The sequence below is a fragment of the Brachionichthys hirsutus genome, chromosome 17, assembly GCF_040956055.1.
Source record: "Brachionichthys hirsutus isolate HB-005 chromosome 17, CSIRO-AGI_Bhir_v1, whole genome shotgun sequence".
Taxonomy (NCBI): Eukaryota; Metazoa; Chordata; class Actinopteri; order Lophiiformes; family Brachionichthyidae; genus Brachionichthys; species Brachionichthys hirsutus.
The window spans coordinates 5,238,075-5,254,408 of NC_090913.1; the positions used below are offsets into that span (position 1 = coordinate 5,238,075).

General features: G+C 46.7%; 1 protein-coding gene across 1 annotated transcript; it reads left to right on the forward strand.

The window, feature by feature from the left end:
• Positions 1-503: 503 nt before the first annotated feature.
• polq (polymerase (DNA directed), theta) lies at positions 504-16,191 on the forward strand. The gene is made up of 34 exons (XM_068750997.1): positions 504-554; positions 652-980; positions 1,084-1,328; positions 2,115-2,291; positions 2,755-2,885; positions 2,986-3,142; positions 3,688-3,799; positions 3,938-4,139; positions 4,225-4,366; positions 4,456-4,602; positions 4,684-4,896; positions 5,044-5,186; positions 5,342-5,519; positions 5,752-5,894; positions 6,056-6,249; positions 7,031-7,155; positions 7,455-7,698; positions 7,995-9,447; positions 9,541-10,999; positions 11,683-11,820; positions 11,910-12,112; positions 12,295-12,502; positions 12,584-12,777; positions 12,898-13,026; positions 13,114-13,288; positions 13,398-13,521; positions 14,007-14,107; positions 14,201-14,283; positions 14,378-14,479; positions 14,576-14,687; positions 15,094-15,218; positions 15,333-15,468; positions 15,541-15,647; positions 15,793-16,191. Exons 1-34 carry the CDS (start codon positions 504-506, stop codon positions 15,904-15,906), a joined length of 7,896 nt encoding a protein of 2,631 aa, XP_068607098.1. The 3' UTR covers positions 15,907-16,191.
• Positions 16,192-16,334: the final 143 nt, after the last annotated feature.

Consider the following 16,334-nt stretch of genomic DNA (forward strand, 5'->3'; position numbering starts at 1 on the left):
AGCATTTGTTCCTGCGAACTGTTTTTTGTGAAGCACCGGCGGACTTTTTCAGACTTGTTTAGTAGTGTGGAACGGCTGTTTTTTTTTAAATCCGTTTAGTCACCAGCACTGCAATCCGCTCCGTTACATTTGATCATTATACTTCAACGTTCTGGTCTGTGAAGTTGTTTCAGGAATCCACGTCACGTCATGTTAATTTATAATCGTCCACTCTCGTGTTAAAGCAGCCCTGTGCAATGAGTTCCTATGATACTCCCCATAAAAACAAAGCCTGTATGGGACAGCACCAGATCAAAAAGAAAACACGGTAAGCATAAATCAAAGTTGTGCTTTAATTGTAATATTTACTGATTTGGAAAATTTTGAATCGGATTCCATCTGGCAGTGTTCGTAAACAATTTGTAACAACTCGTTGAACTTCAATGAGATGAAGAAGGTTTTTTTTTTTTTTGTTGTTGGGCAGATCCTGATGAGGCAGTAGATGGAGAAAGGACCGGTGCAGAATGTCTGGCAAAACGAGCAGATCGGGGAACGTGAACAAAGGCAGGCAAACGGTGAGCGGGGCAGCTTGAAAGACTCTCTCTCTCTCTCTGTAAAGTCTCACTCACATCGCTAAAGAGTCCAAATGACGTGCAGCGGTCTCTATTTTAGGGCGGAGCAGAATGGTTTCATCTGGGAGAGTCTACATTGGCTCTTGATGAAGGGATTCTGCAGGTGGTGGATGTTGCAGATCCCAGGCAGCCTCCAGCGAACGACGCTTGCCCAGCAGCGGAAGACATCGGCGGGGATGGTGAGAAGCGAGAACGGCGAGCCGATTGGAAAGACATCGCTCAGAGGCTTCTCTTTGGCGAAGACTCTGAAGATGGAGCGCGGGCTCAGAGGTGTCCGGAGAACATCCAGCCGTCCCCAGCTTCTGCCTGCGTCAATGGGCAAGCTGATCACAATGTAAACAATGGGCCTCGAGAAGGCGGCGTCACCATGTGAGTCTGAATTTACACGTTTAGTTTTTTTTTGTTTATTTAGATTATATGCTTTTTGTAATTATTTATTTGTAAAACAAAATTCTACTTTTGTGCATTTCAGTAGTCAAAGAGTTACATCCAGAAGAAAGCGCTTGCCTCGCAGCGAAGACAGACGTGGGCCAGATGGGAATGCTGACCCAGCTGTGGACGGGTCCAAGGACTACATCTTGTTTAGCCCCACCCGCCCTGCAGTGGCCACGAAGAAAACCAGCCTCCAGCAGTCGCTGCACAATCAGTCCACTTCGGTGCTCACGGTCCCGACAGGCTTAGACGTCAGTGCTCTCACTGAGAGTTTACTTCAGCCAGGTGACGGAATCTATCATCTATTTCTCATTATTATTAATTCCTGAATTATTCTGGTAAAAGTATTTTTTAATTTTTAATTTGCAAAGTATTAGGCAAAAGAACGTGAAGGCATTCTGAGGATGCCAACGTCTGTCCGAGATCCGTGTCTCCTCAAAATGTAATCGAGATGGGTTGACTTCACAAACAAACAAACATGGGTTGTCATAACCTCGACCCAGTTTTCATTGGCAGAGGAGATAAACGTCTTTGATTTGATATCATGACCTTCTTTTGGATGGGCCTTCAAAATCGTGTCAAATTAAGTACCTAACTAGGGCTCTAATCCCGTCAGATTATCCTGCGTTTATTGGCGTCTCCCCCTGAATTAAAATATCTCAAGAAAAACAATTTATTTGTGTCGCCTCTTTAGCATCAAGGGAATACAAAGTGTTTTATATTTAAAATAAAAGGAAAACAGCCTAAAACAGAAAAACAAATGTCTGCAACACAAGATATGAATAAATAGCTCAAATTCAATTGGACAAAAGGCCGTGATACAAACCAGTGAACGCAGTCAGCCGGGATATTTGTTGTGGCGCTCTCAGCCTCACACGTTCCTGCAGCGTGGAAGAGGATGCCTCTGTTATACAGGTACGACCAGACAGCAAAGCTTAAAGCTGGTATTAGGTTATAATATAGATGGACAGATTGGAATCAGGTTTCACTTTGCTGTGCTCCAAATGACCTGCCTCTTGTTTAAGGTATTGCATGTTTAAAGAGAGGACTGCACTTTGTGCTCTGCTGCAGGTCATGCTTTGCATGCTCCCATTGGCCAGGCTGAAAGTCTACTATTGTCCAGTTGGGGCTTACCGAAACCGGTCCTGGGCCGGTACCAGAAGCTCGGAGTGACTCGCATGTTTGAATGGCAGGCTCAGTGCCTCACTGCTGGACAGGTGCTGCAGGGAGGTAACCTCGTGTACTCGGGTAAGTAGCTGAACGTCTCTCTGTTCCAAGTAAATGATCAGGATGCCATAATTATCATGTGTATATATGAAAAAATAAGAACATTTTGGTTTTATTCTGTAAACACATTTTTAATCAATTCCAAATAAATAAAAAATAGTCATTCAGATTTTGTTTTGTTAAAATTTTTTCAAGTTAAAATAACAAAAAAGTGACCTGAAATAATACAAAGACAGCAAGTGCAGAATAAGAATGCTTTATTGATCCCGGAGGAAAATTCTATCATAAAAAAAAAATAATAATCTTTGAAATGTTCAGGATGGATGCAAACGCACCGTATCCCTCTGCCAGTAAAGCTTCTTTTCAAATCTTTTGTCGTGGTTAATAGGATTATATACAGTATATTAAAAAAAAAAACTATCAAAGAATGAAATATAAACAGATTTCTAGGCTCCGTTCAGCTTTATATTCCACCTTTTTTCAGCCCCCACTAGTGCTGGAAAGACTCTGGTGTCAGAGCTGCTGATGCTGAAGCGTGTGTTGGAGTCTAAAAGGAAAGCGATCTTCATTCTGCCCTTTGTCTCGGTGGCCAAGGAGAAAATGCATTACCTTCAGGTGCAGTGAACAAGGAAACTCCCCTCCTATCGTTGCATTGTGCTGAAGAAACCTTGCGTGCGTCCTTTCTTATATGTCCAATGTGTTTCTGGATTGGCAGAGCGTATTTCAAGAGGCAGGAGTTCGCGTTGAGGGATACATGGGGAGCACCTCGGCTGCTGGAGGGTTCACATCGCTGGATGTTGCCGTTTGCACCATAGAAAAGGCCAATTCTCTCATCAATAGACTCATCGAAGAGGACAGCATGGACCTACTCGGTAAATAAATGTCACTGGCGATCTCTCCTCCAGAATAAAACGCATCTTATGCGCTGGCTCTCTAAATGAATGAATTAATATATTTATTAGATAGAATGTTAGAGTACAAGTACAGTCACAGAGTAGCATGTATTACAGTACAAATAAAGTAAAACATCCTGTCTAAGAGGAGCATTTCAAAAAAGCCCTTGCGGTCTTGTTTCCGTTGAAAGTCCTTGGTACATAAATCATCCACAATTAACAATACAAATTTAACAATCCAAATAAAAATAAAACCAATATTCAATAACTCAATTGATGCAAAGTAACATTAGAAAAATAAAAAGATTTTACACCGCCGATGCAAACTAACAATTAATCTAAAATAAATTACACCACTGATGCAAAATGACAATAGATTACATAAATTACAATAAATTACTAAGGCAATTAATATGTGCAACGTAGGTGGACAAAAAAGGGGGTGGGGGGGGGGGGGGGGGGGTTGATCCGGAGAGAGTCGTGATGACTATCTCCGTTTCTGTCCCCCTCTTTGCTACTTCTAGGCATGGTGGTGGTGGATGAGCTGCATATGGTCGGAGATTCCGGAAGAGGATACCTACTAGAATTGCTTTTAACCAAGATCCGCTACATTTCCTCGAAGCGGAACGCCAATGGGTTCGTGGCTATTTATGCGTCTGTCTGCGTTTGTTTTGTTTTATAGCTGCGGTGTGTGTGTGTGTGTGTGTGTGTGTGTGTGTGTGAAGGCACATTTTCCTCCGCTGATACTCGTGATCTGTTCAACTCTGCCTGCAGGTCTCTGAGTGAGGGTGTGCAGATCATAGGGATGAGCGCCACCTTGCCGAACCTCTCCCTGCTGGCTGCCTGGCTGGGGGCGGAGCTTTACCAGACAGATTACAGGCCCGTCCCGCTGCAGGAGCATCTCAAGGCGGGCCTTGATATTTACGACAAGAGCCTCTCTGTGGTCCGTCGGTTCGCTCCTGCACTCCCGATCAAGGTGGCGCTGTAACCTTTATTAATTGGTGCGAGTGTCCTGAAAGATGCCTGTAATATAATGACTCCCAACTTGCCCTTTCGCAAAGGGGGATGACGACCATATAGCGAGTTTGTGCTATGAGACTGTGAGAGAGGGCTGCTCCGTGCTAATGTTCTGCCCCACGAAGAACTGGTGTGAGAAACTGGCCGACGGCGTCGCCAGGGAGTTCTACAACCTCAGAGACGCTGGTGCTCGAGACTCGAAATCTCACCTCGCAAATCATTGACTTTTTGCACCATCGGCCTTTTAAAGTCGAGCTCGTTCTTTGCCCTTTCAGATCGTCATGGCGATGCGGGTCCTCAGGAGGTGAGTCTGGATCGCGAGGGATTGGTGAATGTTGTGGCCCAGTTAACGCGCACTCCAGCTGGTCTCGACCCCATCCTCCGGCGGACTGTACCGTGGGGGGTGGCCTTTCACCATGCTGGTGAATACATTCGCAAAAGCAGCTTCTCCCCGGAATGCTTCAGGGGTTTGCCTTCATGAGGATGACGTTTGCCTGTTTCAGGTTTGACATTTGATGAGCGCGATGTGTTGGAGGGTGCATTTCGCCAGGGCATGGTCAGAGTCCTGGCCGCCACTTCGACGCTCTCTTCTGGGGTTAATCTGCCAGCTCGCAGGGTCATCATTCGAACGCCAACCTTTAACGGACACTTGTTGGACGCGCTTACATACAAACAGATGGCGGGACGTGCTGGAAGACAAGGGATAGACACCATAGGTAAAACTTATAAAGAAAAACAAACATTCATTCATTGTAATTCCATTCACTTAGAGAGAAAACAGCCTGATCAATCCTCTCTAGTGTCGCAAACAAAAAGTAAGACATCACTCCTGTGATCTTTGCATTTTGTTTTTTTCCCCTCAGGCGAAAGTATACTGGTCTGTAAGGCGACTGAGCGCCAGAAAGGTTTTAGTCTCCTCAAGGGTTCAATCGAGCCAATCAGAAGCTGCCTTGTGAAAAGGGAGGGCGAAGGTGTGACGACCAGCATGCTGCGAGCTATTTTAGAGGTACGGCTGCTATCTCAAGAAACGGAAATGACCCCGACGCTGCAAATATCAAATGGTTTCTTTCTCTGTCGCCGGGCAGTTTATGCATGGTAAGATTAGCGCATTGAAAAGCACATTTCCTTCAGTTGTTATTTGCCTGTAACCCAAACGTGCAGATTATCGTTGGTGGCGTGGCCAGCACTCCACTGGATGTGAAGTCCTACGCTTCGTGCTCCCTCCTGGCTGCCGGCATGAAATGTGATGGCAAAAACGAATCCAACAAGGGAGCTATTGAGGCCTGTGTTGAATGGCTGATGGACAGTGAATTTATCAGTGTCCAGACGGACGGACAAGGTACCGCATCGCTCTGTGAGCATTCTACCAACAGATTCAAACATTGCTCCCCTGTAAAGTGTTATTTCTTTAATTGTCATGGTTGTTTATCCAATCGGAGCCTTAAAAAAAAAAAAGAATAATAAAAGTCTTTGCTGTATTTATGTCACTCCAAAATGCGTAATTCAAAATGTCTTCTTTACCACATTTCCCATCACAATAAAGACCTGCTTGTCTGTTTTTGCATGTCCAGAGGAGCGGTACTGCCCGTCCCAACTCGGTGCTGCCACCCTCTCCTCTTCCCTCTCCCCTCCCGAGGCTCTGGGAGTGTTTGCCGATCTCCAACGGGCCATGAAGGGCTTCGTGCTGGAAAATGATTTGCACATTCTGTATCTGGTACTCACAACACATATTTTGGGTTTATGTCTGTGCTTCCAAATATCACGGCGTCTTCCTCTCGACTCTGAACCTTTTCCCCTCATCAAACAGAAAATCCAGACGAGACGTTGAAAACGTAGTACAGTATTAAACAAATCCTGTTGCCGCATTCTCCTCAGATCACACCATTGTACGCAGATTGGACTTCTATAGACTGGTATCAGTTCTTTTGTCTGTGGGAACAGCTCTCATCATCCATGAAGAGAGTCGCAGAGCTGGTGGGCATCCAAGAAGGCTTTCTTGCCCGATCGGTTGGTGGCAAACTTGTCGCAAAGACAGAGAAGCAGCATAGACAGATGGCTATTCATAAAAGGTAATGCACATAAGTGTGTAAATAACAGCAACTCAATTCAAAATAATCAACTTGACCCACAAAAGCAAGCACTTTGGCAACGGAGGCAAGGAAAAACTTCTCTTTAACAGGCAGAAACCTTTGACAGGACCTAAGGCTCATCATAAGGTCCACAGATCCAGGTTCTGCAGCACCACGGACAGAAGGACCTGCAGACTGAGGGACAGAAAGAGGGACAAACAGTGAGAGAGAGAGAGAGCACAAGACTACGGGGAAGAGAGAGGGATTACTGACATATATTTATAACATGAATAATCAGATAGAGAGGGAGGAGCTCAGTGTGTCATAGGAGGTTATGCCACAAGTGCTGGACTATGACAGCATATTGATTATTGTATTGATTAACTATAAGCTTTGTGAAAAAGGAAAGTCTTTAGTCTACTCCTGAACATAGAGATGGTGTCTTCCTCATGAACCGAATCAGGGAGCTGATTCCACAATAAAGGAGCTTGATAACGGAAAGCTCTGCCCCCCAGTCTGCTTTTGGACATTTTAGGAACCGCAGGCATTTTGAGAGCATAATGACTTCTGTGAATTAAGGAGGGGCTGTTGAGGGCTTTAAAAGTGAGCAGAACAAGGTACATATTAGCGGTATAATATAATACAGTAATTAAATTCTAAATACGGTTGAAAAAGTACTTTTTTGATCACTCTGGGTCTCTATAATAATAATAATAATAATACATTTTATTTATATAGTTATATGAGTTTTGTTCTCACATTTCCTCTTGTGTTTTCACAGGTTTTTCACCACCCTTGTGCTTCAGGAGTTGGTGAATGAGGCTCCTTTGGGAAAAGTGGCAACTAAATACAACTGCAGCCGTGGGCAGCTGCAATCTCTCCAGCAGTCTGCTTCTACTTATGCAGGTACGTGACATGATTCACACGCGTGATATTACGGCACCGACATTCATCTTCCAACTTCTTTATTCATCTAAGGCTCCTGTGGTTTTTGCATTAAGTGTAAGAGGGTTTATTTGGCACAACTGGACCAGATGTGTGTTGAAATGTGGCTCAGAAGCATTTCTGTGCGGGTGGGAGAAAGAATCATATTTAATTTCATTTTTTTTGTGCCACCAAAACACTAAAGATTAGTAATTCCGTGATGCGAGAGCTCATAAGGGCCGGTTGTGCAGCTGACCGCAACAATTATGCTCTTCCTTCAGGCATGGTCACAGTATTTTGCAAGCGTCTTGGCTGGCACAACATGGAGCTATTGATATCGCAATTCCAGACTCGGCTGAGCTTTGGCGTGCAGAGAGAGCTGGTCGACCTCGTCAGGGTTTCCCTCCTGAATGCAGCGCGGGCAAGAACTCTCTACACGCAAGGCCTCCGCACCGTGGCTGAGCTGGCCAGGGCTGCTGTAGCGGATGTGGAGAAAGCCTTGAGGAACGCTGTCCCGTTTAAGAGGTAGGGGAGGGTGTGTGTGTGTGTGCGTGTGTGTGTATAAGAGTCAATTTAGGGAAACAATAATATAAGTCTCTCCAACGCATTCAGGCTATATCAAATTAAGGACCACTGTAATCATCCGTGGGCCAAAGACTCTCATTTCAATTCCATTCGACTTGATTGATTACAATACTTTGAAAAAGTAAAGGAAGTAAATTGTGGAAAATCCTAAGCTTGAATGCAACATGTAAACGTAGCGTCTGCACGCAAAGCTGCCAGATGTGAAGCTAATGTTGAAGCCAATCTGTCTTCCTCAGCTCTAAGCGTGCAGTGGATGAGAGTGAAATGGACGCGGCTGAGAGACGCCGCCTCCGCTGCGTCTGGGCCGCTGGTGGGCGGGCCCTGACTGAACAGGAAGCTGCCATCGAGATCGTGTCCGAGGCAAGGCTCCTCCTTCAGGAGGACCTGGCTCAGTTAGGTGTGCGCTGGGACCCCGGAGCTGATCCTCCCGGGGATCCTGTTGTGAACAGCCCTGATGACCGTCAGAGCAGGGACTCAGACACCTCGTCTGTTCAGGGTCACCAAGTAGGAGACGGAGTCAAAAGCAGCGAGAGAAGGGATAAAGGCAACAGTGGAAAGGAGAACGAGGAAGAATATGAACATGAGAGATGTGTCAAAATGGAAAGAGGAAGAGAGGGGAAGACCAAGCCAGGCGCAAACGGCAAACTGGAGGAGCACAGAGAGTCTGAAGTGTTAGTGGAGCGAGGAGAGGAAACGAAAAAAGACCTAAATAATAAAACATCGTTCATGGCCAATGACACAACAAACCCAGATGAAAAAGGAGACAGACAAAAGGACAAAATGTCAAAGCTCGCCGGGGAACCGGGCACAAGTATTATCTCGATCAGGCCAGAGAGTCACCGGGAGAATCTTCTAGTTCCTGAAAGAAGCCTCACGCAGGAATTGGCTGAGATTTTACTGAGCCCTCTCCCTCAACCGGTGCCACATTCACAATCCCCTTCATCCCCAATGCCTCCCCCCCAGTTTCGAGCGCCCATCTGGCGAGGAGAAGCCCGACAAAGTGTTCCAGCAAAGCCTTTCATGGGCGATGGTGCAACGGGGTCTGTTTCCTCGCCTGTGCAGCCAGGCAGAGTGAAGCATTCAAGAGCATTAAGTAAAGTCCTCCACTCCATGCAGACGGATAAAAGCCTCCAAGATGATGCCCAGATGTCAAACCCAAAACCTTCTCCAGTGCAAAATGCGTCACCTGCAGGCCAGGTACCGAAAACTATTCAGGCTCAACGTCCTGTGCAACAAAGCCCTCCAGGTAAAGCTGAATCTAAAAATATGTCAGTCTCTCCTGCCTCTGTGCCCTTATTCTCTCCTGAGTCCAAGAGAAGGAGGGTGGACGGCGGGGAGATAGATAAGTTCTCGTCTCCCGAGTTGTACGAAGGAGGCGAGAGAGACGAAGAAGTCCAGGACGCTGTGCAAAAACCAGAAGAGAGTTTTGGAGACAGCTTTGAATTGGACACTCAGACGGAAAGAATGATTGTTCAAAAGACATTTCCGCGCTTCGATGGAATTGACATGGGCGCGAATCAGCCAGTAGAGGCGAAGAAGATAAGAGAGGAGGAGGAGGAGGCTGTCGAGTTGGAAAAAAAAGCAAATGAAGGAAGCAAGAGGCTTGAAGCCGCAGAGAGCGTGTGTCCCATATTCAATAGTTCTCTTACGGAAAGTCAGATGGAACGTATCCTAAACAGCAGCCAGCAGGTAAGTGTCCAGAAAGATTTCTACAAGTACCTAACAGCAAAAATGTACCCAAATAATTGGCCTCGCACATAAAAGCTGCACTTTTCTCTTTAGATTTCTCCGGATCGAGGTGGCCATGACATAATTGGAGATAATTGGGAATGTGACGAAGACGAGGCTGTTGGTGCGGAGCCCGCGTCCGCTGAGAACGTCAGCAGCAGCAGCAGCTTCCTGTTTGACAGTTTGTACGATAGTTCTGTGCTGGCAGAGCTCAGCCCAAATCGGAGCCTGGAACAATTGGATGAAGCGGAATCGGCGGGCCAAGAAATGGCAGCCGCGCCAACGCAGGAGCGACGATCCAGCAAACTCCTCGCCAATCAGGAGGCAGAAAAGCGGGAGGCGACCCAATGGAGTGAGTCCTCCTTCAATCTGTCGGAGTGGGGGGACTCGCTTTTGGTCAGTGAACATTTTCCGGAGAGGCAATCTTTTCTCAAACACAAAGAAGGAAATGCGCCTGAAGGCAGTCCCCGGCAACCCAGTCCCCGGCAACCCAGTCCCCGGCAACCCAGAACAGACCTTGATTGGCCTGAGCGGCAGCCGTCAGACTCGCACCCTAAACGGTGTCAGATTCAGCCCCAGCCCACCATTGCAACGACGACCACGACTCAGAACGATGACGCACCGAAAAACACTGTGTATTGCAGCCCTGGTTTACAGGAGATCTTTGACCTCTGGCCTAGTATGTCTGACCTCCAGTGGCAAAACGCCACACAAGACCACAGAGACAATGTTACACAGGTAAATCAAACCAAAGCAGTTCCAGCGCTTCCTGCGACCAGAAACGGGGAGGAGCAAAATGAGCCAGTAGCTGCTCATGAGCGTAATCCTGCCGAGGTACGACCTCGAGTACGACCTCGGGCACGACCCGATGGCGAAGATGTAACGGAGAAACCCGCCTCTGCTGCTGATTTCATTCCCCCAACTCAACAAAGGCCACCAGTCACCCCGAGGCTGAAACCGACCACTGTCCAATCGCCTCTCAGAGCTCAGCCACTGAACCAATCAAGCCCCTTGGCCCTCCTGCCACAGAAACCAGCAACCGGAAGTCGTTTTAAATCTTGCGCCGATCTAGAAGATCGCGATAATCGACGTGAAGCTCCTGACACGAAGCGGCCCAATCCCTCATCTGATCACGACCAAAAGCAGCAGCTGGGGCGGAAACCGAAGATGCTTCCTGTTCCGCACTCGAGTCCAGAAACAGAATCCCAGTTACCCGCCGTCCCCAACGCCGGCGGCCTCCGATTCTGTACTTCTCCTTCACCCCCCAGGCCAGAGCTCCCCGCCAACGTCGACGCACCAGTTAGTGATGAGGGGCTCGCGCCTCAGCTGCCCCAGGATGCATCAGTCTGTTCCAGCAACTCGGGAAGCTTCTCCATCATAGACGTAGCAAGTGACAAGCACCTCTTTAAGACGTTCATTAACGAGTGGAGAACAAAGGAGCGCTACTCTCTGACTTTGGCCTGCGAGAAGAGAGAGAAACCCGAGGGGGGAATAGGAGGGAAGCACCAGAGAGGTAACTAGTAAACACCGATCGATGCGAAAATAACTCTCAATAAGACGTGAGGTGAATTGTCGCCAAGTACTAACCCTCGGATTGATAACTAGTAAAACCTCGACATACGAGCGTTCCGAGATACGAGCCGGCAGCCGGCGATATTTTACTTTTGAGGTCTGAGTGACTTCCAGATGCTGACGCTAAATGTCCGAGCGCTCCAAGCGCGTTTCACTCCTTCAGCGATCGTCTCTGCATTTGTGAATATTCTTTATAATATAAGTGACGGGTCCAAAGAGAGCGAGCGGTGAGGATGGCAGTGATGGAGATGAAGCATGAAATGATGTGACTCAGTGGGGTGGGTCTTGGGTTAGGAACCGGAGGTTCAAGTCCCGGCCTCGACGAAATATGGAGTGTGCGTTGGTTTGCGCGAGAGCGGCCAGTCTACCTCCAGAGCACTGCCGAGGTGCCCTTGAGCAAGGCACCGCTCCAGGTGCACTAATCATAGCGGTGGCTTCGTCCTATGCTATCGCCGCACGTTGATGTGTCTGGACTGGCCAATGTTCAATGACTAAATAAATTGTAATTTATATAATTGTAATCATTATAACTTTTGATACTGAAAGTATGATATCTGTAGAAACGTATAAATATAGCATTGAGGCACGTTTGAATTCTTACTTGTTTTCATGTTTCCTGTGCAGCACCAACTCGTCAGAAGCTCCACGAGGCTGACGGTTTTCCAGTTGGAGACGGCGACGGACTGGTCTTGATCGGACTTGCTGTCTGCTGGGGAGCGAGAGACGCTTACTACATATCTCTGCAGCAAGAACAGAGCAAAGGTTAAGATGCACACACACACATGCACATGCACACGTGTGCACGTTCACTCTGGTGTTTCCTGACGTTAAGTTGGCCTGTTGCCCTTCAGGTCTGAGCTCTAGCCTGGCCCCCCCTCCACTGGATGACGACTTGCCAGTGAGCGAGAGGCTGGCGCTAGTGAGCACCTGTCTGAGCCGGCCATCGGCCAGCCACCGGGAGGGTGTGGTTGTCGCTTATGACATCATCCGGGTGTACAAGATGCTGGTCCTGAGCTGTGGCGTCGGCTTGGAAGGAAGCTGTGAAGATCCCAAGGTCAGAGAAATGATTTCTGTATACAGCAGATCAATTATCAGAGCGGATTCCATCCATAGAATTCACTAACACTCACACTTTGACAAATAAAGGCGTCAAAATGACCTTTCGATAGCATTTACATAGGGGTTTTAGGGGGCGGGGCTTTATGCTGTAGCAACATGACTGGATGTCCTCCACAGGTTGCGTGTTGGCTAATTGACCCTGGCCGTGATGAGAGGACTCTGTCCAACATGGTGACCGTCTACTGTCCCGATGAATTGCCTCTGCTGGACGGACTTGGGAATCCGCACGCACACTGTCCTCGTGTTCGGGCGGCGACCATGAGCGTGCTCGTACACGCTGTGATGAGCCATCTCTCTGGCCTGCTGGAGAAGGATGGCATGCTGGGTATAACGAGGAGGCGCTATTCGTACCGTATTTCTTTTGTTGTGACCTGTCTTGCTCTAATGCCGTTTATACACTTGCCAGACTCATTCAGGAGCGTCGAGATGCCCTCCCAGGTGTGCTTGGCTCTGCTGGAGTTGAACGGAATCGGCTTCAGCGTTGAGGAGTCTGAGAGACAGAAGCACGTGATGCAAGCCAAGCTCACAACGCTGGAGTCTGAGGCTTACAAGCTGGCTGGACACGACTTCTCCCTGACCAGCACCGATGACATAGCGCAGGTCCGAAACGTCACTTCCGCAGTTCGGCTGCGTCTTTCAATTAAGATCGCGTTTGTCCGTGCAACAAGCAAAGTAGTAGAATCTATCGTTTGGTAAACTTCTCCCAATCTGGACTGCAAGGTTTTGTTTTTAGAACTCCATCTGCCTCCAAATGGCGTTTTGTCTGGATCGAAAGTGAAGAAGACCCTCGGCTACACGAGGAGAGGTGGTGGCAGAGTGCGGCTTGGAAAGCAGTTCAGCACCACCAAGGTTAAAAAAAATAAAAGACTTCAATAAAAGCATTGCATCAGCATCTGTGCGCTAATGCAATGCTTTTATTGGGAACGATCTTTGCAGGACGTCCTGGAGAAGCTTCGGCCGCTGCACCCGCTGCCAGGCGTCATTCTGGAATGGAGGCGAATCACCAACGCCTTGACTAAAGTGGTGTTCCCCCTGCAGAGGGCCAAACAGTTCCACCCGGCACTAACCATGGACAGAATATACCCCGTTTCACAGACGCACACAGCCACCGGTAGGACACGCCCACTGACGTTGTCAAGACGACCTTTGATGTCATTTGTTTCATTGCAGATTAAGTTCATATCAGTCACGCAGTGACTCGGTTCGTTGTGCGTTTTCAGGCAGAGTGAGCTTCACCGAGCCCAACATACAAAACGTCCCCAAAGACTTTGAGATTCACATGCCCACAACAGTGGTGGAGAGCCCGCCGTCACAGGACAAATGTCACGCCATCACCAAAGCGGGGTAGGTCTCCACCGAGTGTGTCCTCAGTTCAATCGGGATTCGGCTAGATGTCACTCAGTGATGTAGAATAACTTTTGAAAATTAAGATAAACTTTTTCAGTATCTGTTACCAAAGTACTTTCAGGCTGTAAAACACACCAGCAGTTTGTAATATACATCACACACACAGATTCTGTAGGAACAGTGTGTACTCTTTGCATACTATCTTGAATATTACAGCCATTCTTGCTTTTGGGCTGGTAAATGTAAATAGTTTTGTAATATTCATTTAGTGTGATTTTTGAAATTTGTCCTCATAATGTGCTTGCACTGTATTTAAGTTCTGAAAATGTAATAAACGTATATTATAAACTCTATACACTCACATGTTAATCCGTAAAGACACACGATGGCTCTGTCGATAACAAAAGTAATAAGGGGAGGATATATGTTGAGATAAATGTCAATAGGAATCATTTTCTTTGTCTTTTAATGCTCTGTTACAGAAAGAGGACGCGATCTTTGGCGCCATCATTTGCAGCTGGCAGTGAAGAACAAGGCCCGGCTTTCTCTGTCAGCATGAGAAATGCTTTTGTACCCTTTTCAGGTTATATACGTTTATATATATATATATTTTTGCATTGTGACCAAATTCACTCTCTGCAATTTTGCCTCAGCTTCTTCCCACTCTGTCCTGCAGGCGGGATGATACTGGCAGCTGATTATTCCCAGCTCGAGCTGAGAGTGTTGGCTCACTTCTCCAAAGACCAGCGCCTCTTGCAGGTCCTTTGCACACAATGAAGTGAATGAAGAGAAGCTGCCACGTGACAAGCGATAGTGAAACCTTCATGAAATCAGACACTGTGCATGCCTCCAGGTACTGAATGGAGGAGCAGACGTGTTTCGCTGCATCGGTGCCGAATGGAAAGGCGTTGACCCAGAGTCTGTCAAAGACGACCTCAGGCAGCAGGCGAAACAGGTACAGTCGGCCAGAAACGAGATGCTGGCGTGGATACGCATGCATATGCTCGCTGCTATTCTTTATTTGTGTGGCGCATATTTTGGTCTTTTGCAGATTTGCTATGGCATTATCTATGGGATGGGAGCCAAATCTTTAGGGGAGCAAATGGGAGTGGAGGAGAATGAGGCGGCCTGCTACATCGAGAGTTTCAAAGCCAGATACAAAGGTGTGCGTTGCTGCTTCGATTCGTTTCACACACTGTTTTCTGAAGTTTCATTTCTGCAACGTGGCTCTAAAAAGTTAATATTTTCATGCAACCTTTAATCATAACATGAACTGCCTTAGATATGTGGGATTTATTGTGTTTAGTTTCCATGGTTACTAATTGGACTGGAGCTGATTCTGGGAATGTTTTTTTCCCCCCAGCACAGACAAGCACCGAAGTGGTTCGACATTATTTTTTTTCTACTTTTTGTCAGCTATACAATTATGTCATTAAATCTGAGTTTAGAATTTGAATGAGCCATTTATAATATGGAAAATGTACCTGAGGCAGCAATATAAGTATTTCTTGCTTTTTAGAATTTTAGAATACTTCACTGAGGACTAAGAGTAAGAGTCTTGTCTTTCAGGCATTAATGGTTTTCTTCGACAAACTGTGAGGAACTGCGTAAAGAACGGTTACGTTCAGACGCTGATGGGACGTAGGCGATACCTGCCCGGCATCACTGACAGCAATAGTCACGTTAAAGCACAAGTAAGCAGCATTCCTCATCAATCACGTTCGAACGCATTCGAAGAACACGGAATTTCACTTGAAGTGCGATCCTGACATATTCCGACATTCCGTTTTCTTCCCCCTGCGACTCAGGCAGAGCGCCAGGCAGTGAACACAACCATCCAAGGGTCAGCGGCAGACCTCGTTAAACTTGCAACTGTGAATATCCAGAAACGACTCAAGAAACTATATCCAGCAGCTCCTCCCTCTCACCGCCACTCACATTCAGGTGACTCCTTCTCCCGTTCTGTCGAAGTTTGCAAAAGGTTGATGTCGAACGCCAAAATGCTGTTTTTTACAGGCAGCAACCAACGCGGGGCTGGGACGTCTCAACTCACGGGGGCCTACTTTGTCCTGCAGCTGCATGACGAGCTCATCTATGAAACCACAGAAGACAACCTCATCCAGGTACGGCGTTTGCTGTTCAGGTCCTCGGTGCAATACCTTCTGGGAAATGGGTGCATCTCCAGAGAACATGCTGCTGCGTGGGAGATTTCCATCTTAATGGTGTATTTCTATATACATAATTATGATTCCTCTTTTTCCCTGTCAGGTTGCTCAGATCGTCAAGCGGGAGATGGAGTCAGCAGCAAAATTGCATGTGAAGCTTAAGGCCAAAGTCAAGTTTGGAGCCAGCTGGGGCAACTTGCAGGATATACAGTTATAAAGTTTGGATCAAATGAAATTACTTCTCTGTTGTGTCTAATGTCTATATTACTTTTGTACAAAATGATTAAATACATTTTAAAAATACAATGTTAATGAAATAACCAAAAGTACTAAATGTAATGTTTGATGAATTTATATTTATTGATGCGCATTATGACAGGAAATGTGATATTTTATGAAAGCCTGTGGCTGCAAAGAGCATTTCTTTGTTTATTCTATGAAACATTAAACTCTTTTAAATAAAGAATTCCAAGCATCCTGTCTTCCAATGTAAAGTAAATGTCCCGTTTCCACACACACACAAAACCGGGTCAGCAAAACAGAAGATCCACTAATGTAACAAGCAGGAACTGAAGAATAGGAACCAACATAGTTTGACTTTTCCAGCTTTCCTGTGATGCATCTAAGAACAGACGGAAGAATCAG